This window comes from Aulostomus chinensis, chromosome 2 (assembly GCF_037954235.1).
Source record: "Aulostomus chinensis isolate RoL2024-O1b breed Wild chromosome 2, RoL_Achi_v1.0, whole genome shotgun sequence".
NCBI classification, from domain to species: domain Eukaryota; kingdom Metazoa; phylum Chordata; class Actinopteri; order Syngnathiformes; family Aulostomidae; genus Aulostomus; species Aulostomus chinensis.
In genome coordinates this window covers 1,292,088-1,296,365 of record NC_141321.1, presented here as the reverse complement: position 1 = coordinate 1,296,365, position 4,278 = coordinate 1,292,088, and the positions used below count along the sequence as shown (strand labels likewise).

Sequence of the window (4,278 nt, the reverse complement as noted above, 5' to 3'; positions counted from 1 at the left end):
ATTTTGGCAGAGGTTATTGTTTCATGCCAATCATCTTCGACGTATTAGCCACCAAGATCATGTTCCCACTTCTGTGTAACCTTGCTGATATCTGATGGATCTCTGCAATAGAACAGTGAATGAGAAAGAAAATGTCTCGTGTCCTTTCAATTCAATAAAAATAAATCCGTCACTAGAAATGGGAGTGTCTTTGACAGAGTAAAATTAAGGACTTGAAGGTATCCAAAAAAGTGGTGAGATGCAATGTCATATTTTTGTTGTAGCTGCTGAAATGACATCTATGTGTTACCCAGGGATTACATTCTGAATAAGTCTTATACCTTTCATATGCCATCTATCAAAAAATACTACTTTTAATGCCTGGGGCGTACTATTTATTATTAGTCAGTGTTAATGGCAATGATGAAGTGTTTTCCCAAGGTGTTTTGCTATTTCCCGCCAGATTCTGTTAGTGTTGCAACTAATAGGGATGGATGTCTACAGATCTCAGCAAGGAGTAGCAAGAGGTGAACTCATCAATACCTGTTCCAGAATTTAAATTAATAAAAATTATTCAGGGGTTGCAGGACCAAAATCTCAAATTCAATGTTTTTTTTTTTTTAACAAGGCTTGTTTTCTGTTTCCATCAGACTTAAGTTTCCACTAAGAGAAGATTCAGTCCATTAAACATCCACAAAGTCCATAATAAGCAGCGAAGATAACACTGAGTAATAATTCATTTTCAGTTGCCATTTATTCAAACTTTGTAATCCCCAAACTAATTCCAACAAGAAGAAATCATCCATTTACATTTAGCTCAGTCATCAGAATTTCTTTATTTTGAGGTAAAATTTTACACACGCCACTTGAGGAAATAGAATTTTAGCATTATTTCAGAATTGAATCAGGAAATGAGTTTGTGAACTGTGAGGTATACATGGTATTTGAGTTTGATGGGGGGATGTATAAAACCCATCTGAAGGTGTGACTGCTCATGTTTTTTTAGACCTTGTCACAGTTTTTTTTTTAATTACTAATGGCCAAATCTAAGAAAAATAGACTATGTGGTAAACCAGAATGACTCTTTAGGGCAATGTCTGTTTCAGCAGATTAGTCAGGTATTCTAAAGAGTCTTTAAAAGTTATTGAAGCATTTCATGGAGAATCTTGGACAATCAACAAGGTCATTTTGGCTCTGGGTCAAATCCAGAGTCTGCCCCTTGATGGGGGCTGTGACTTTAGGCAGTCTCATCAGAAATGTGTACATGGATCCAATCCTTCCAAAACCTTTCATCTCACGCTTTAGCCTCCATTTGTGATCTTCAATTGTGTACTCGGTGGTCACCTTTCTGCTGAGGGTGAAAACAGAGTCTCCTCTGACCACAGCAGTAAGAAGAGAACCTTTGCTGTTGCCGTACTGGCCTGGCATGGTTGTCCACTGGCATGAAGTTAGGTTGTAACAGTCCATCACACACAATAAGAAGTCATTACAGGGTCCATTGCGCATCATGTACAAATTATCCTTATGAGCCACCATATTAAATCCATAACTATACTCACGGATGATTGTGGTGACTAAAAGCCACTGGTTCTTTTCAGGTACATACTCATGGATATCTGTTGCACCTTTACCTCTCCAGAGACAGATAAATATTCTGCTCATGGCAACAGCAGACACAACTGAAGCTGCAGGACAGGGGAGATGGGAGACAAAATGCCAACTTCTATTCGACACTCTGTAGCTCTCCACAGATGACAAGAGCTGCTTGTTGTACTCACCTCCTATGGCATAAAGACAGCCCTCATGACCTATGAGCGTAAGGTTGTAGCGTAGCTGATGGGGGCCAGAGATTTGGACCCATGTATTTGTTGCAGGATTGTAACAGAAACCAGTTTCTATTACCCGCTTGCTTACATCATGAACCCCTCCGATGATGAACAGTTTGTTGTCAAGGACAGTCACACCTGCCATTGTCGTGCTGGAGCAAAGGGGTAGATGCGTCAGGACCTTCCATTCTTTGTTTTCTTCATCCAAATAGCAGACTGTCCTCTGGAAGTCCTGCAGCAGCTCACTGGAAGGCGAATGGCTACACACCGCCATGTACATACTCGGGACGAGAGACTCAATATGCTCAACCAACATCTTTGGTAAAATGTGAACGTCCTCCTTCATCTCCGTGTACATATCTCTGATGAATAAGGCTGAATTGTGATAGAGCTCCCACACCCCATAGGTGGCAGCTGTGTGGTACATTAGTAAGCAGTTCTCAGAATTCACAATATTGATCAAGTACTTTGTGAGAGCAGGCACCTGAAGAAATGCTGTACACTCAATAGCTTCCACAATCTGGTCACTGTCCAGCACAGGGTGCTCTCCATCCAGGACTCGCATCATTACACAGAAACCCAGAGCCCCAACACACTGCAACAGGACCTCGTTCTCTCTGCATTCTCTCATTCCTGACTGGAACAATGCCCTGAAGTACTCACAATGCTGAGCAAGATTGGTTTTATCCACCACAAAAATCTTGTTGTGAATATTCACCCGCAGGCTGTTAAGTGACTTGCTTTGTCCTCTCTGTTGTTTTAAATCTGGACAGCTGTTGGACTCCATCATCTCTCTGGTGTAGATCTTCAGTCCATTCCTAAATTAATTGCAAGGCCAGTACAAAAAAAGGCTCAATGAAAGTTTGCTGCTCATCTGAAGTGTTTCTCCTAAATCATCATGAGAAATGAAAGCCAGTCGAGAGCAAACGGTTGTTGAAAAATGTGTTAAGAGCTATGAGAACAGACTCTATTCATAGGAAACCAACTTGTGACACAGTTACAAGTAGTGATGATGCCATGCAGCTGAGGGAGAGCCAGAGTGGCCTTGCTGAAAGAGGAGACAGATAATGGCAGGGATACAGGGAATGTGAATATTGCCCAGGGTTTGCTGCTGCCAGTTTAGTGGCAGCTGAAGATTTGTCCTTGACAGCTGTCACAGTCACACAGTAACAATACATTGGTCACATAGCGTACATGTTAGTATTTCACTCACATGCACAACTTCCCTCACATTTCCATTGTATTCTACTTTGACATCAGTAAAATATATACATATATATATATATATATGTGTGTGTGTGTGTGTTGTATGTATACATATGTAGCTTCAACTCATAATTAAGTGCATGTCTTCTTCCAATTGTTTTTGCTCTTATAAAACGGTGACTCATAAAGTTTCTACCTCAATATTAATTGAACATGATGTTTAATCTTAGCTTTTTTTAAAAATCTTTAACTTTAGACTCCTTTGATTATTGAATAATATTATTTGAGATCTTAGTATTTGGGAGTGAGCACCATCCAAGCATCTGGCGTTGAACTCCATCGTCCATCGTCGTCTACCGCTTATTCCTTACTAATAAGGGTCGCGGGGGGACTGGAGCCTATCCCAGCATCTACAGACGAGAGGCGTGGTTCACCCTGGACAGGTCGCCAGTCCATCGCAGGGCCAACATACAGAGACGAACAACCATTCACACTCACATTCATACCTACGGTCAATTTAGAGTATCAGTCAGCCTAGTCCCCAAATTGCATGTTTTTGGACGGTGGGAGGAAGCCGGAGTACCAGAGAGAACCCACGCAGGCACGGGGAGAACAAGGAGACTCACACAGAAAGATCCTGTACCCGAGCTGGGACTCGAACCCGGAACCTTCTTGCTGTGAGGCCACAGTGCTAACCACCGCACCACTGTGCAGCCCAGCGTCGAACTCGGAGTCAAATAAACATTTTAATATATTTCCAAGTTAAAATCATCAAACTCCTTCTCTGGAAATACTTAAATGTAATACTGGTTAAGATGACTTTATAGATGAGGCTGAGTAACATTGGATGGTCGACCTCATTTACGTGTTCCCCCTCTCTCACTCAGGCTGTATCCATATTTGTTCTTTACCACGCCATCTAGAGTCAAATGGGGGCTCCGTCTTTTATTTCCTTTAGTCTTGGTGAACATGTCAGAGCCCCATTGATGGCGGAGACTTGGTCAGACTGAACATCCTCAGAAAGAACAAATTTAAAGAATGAGGCCACAGGATCGGGCGCGGGATCTTTCTGTGTGAGTCTCCATGTTCTCCCCATGCCTGCGTGGGTTCTCTCTGGTACTCCGGCTTCCTCCCACCGTCCAAAGACATCAAGAGGGGACGAGGCTGATTGATACTCTAAATTGACTGTAGGTATGAATGTGAGTGTGAATGGTTGTTTGTCTCTGTATGTTGGCCCTGTGATGGACTGGCGACCTGTCCAGGGTGA

General features: G+C 42.3%; 1 protein-coding gene across 1 annotated transcript; it reads right to left on the bottom strand.

Moving 5' to 3' along the window:
- Positions 1 to 813: 813 nt before the first annotated feature.
- Positions 814 to 2,732, bottom strand: kbtbd13a (kelch repeat and BTB domain containing 13a). Its single transcript, XM_086192697.1, has one exon. It carries the CDS (start codon positions 2,593 to 2,595, stop codon positions 1,114 to 1,116), a length of 1,482 nt encoding a protein of 493 aa, XP_086048823.1. The 5' UTR covers positions 2,596 to 2,732; the 3' UTR covers positions 814 to 1,113.
- Between the last annotated feature and the right edge of the window lie 1,546 nt (positions 2,733 to 4,278).

Coding starts and splice junctions, on each gene's coding strand:
- kbtbd13a (XM_086192697.1), bottom strand. CDS start 2,595: ATGATGGAGTCCAACAGCTGTCCAGATTTAAAACAACAGAGAGGACAA.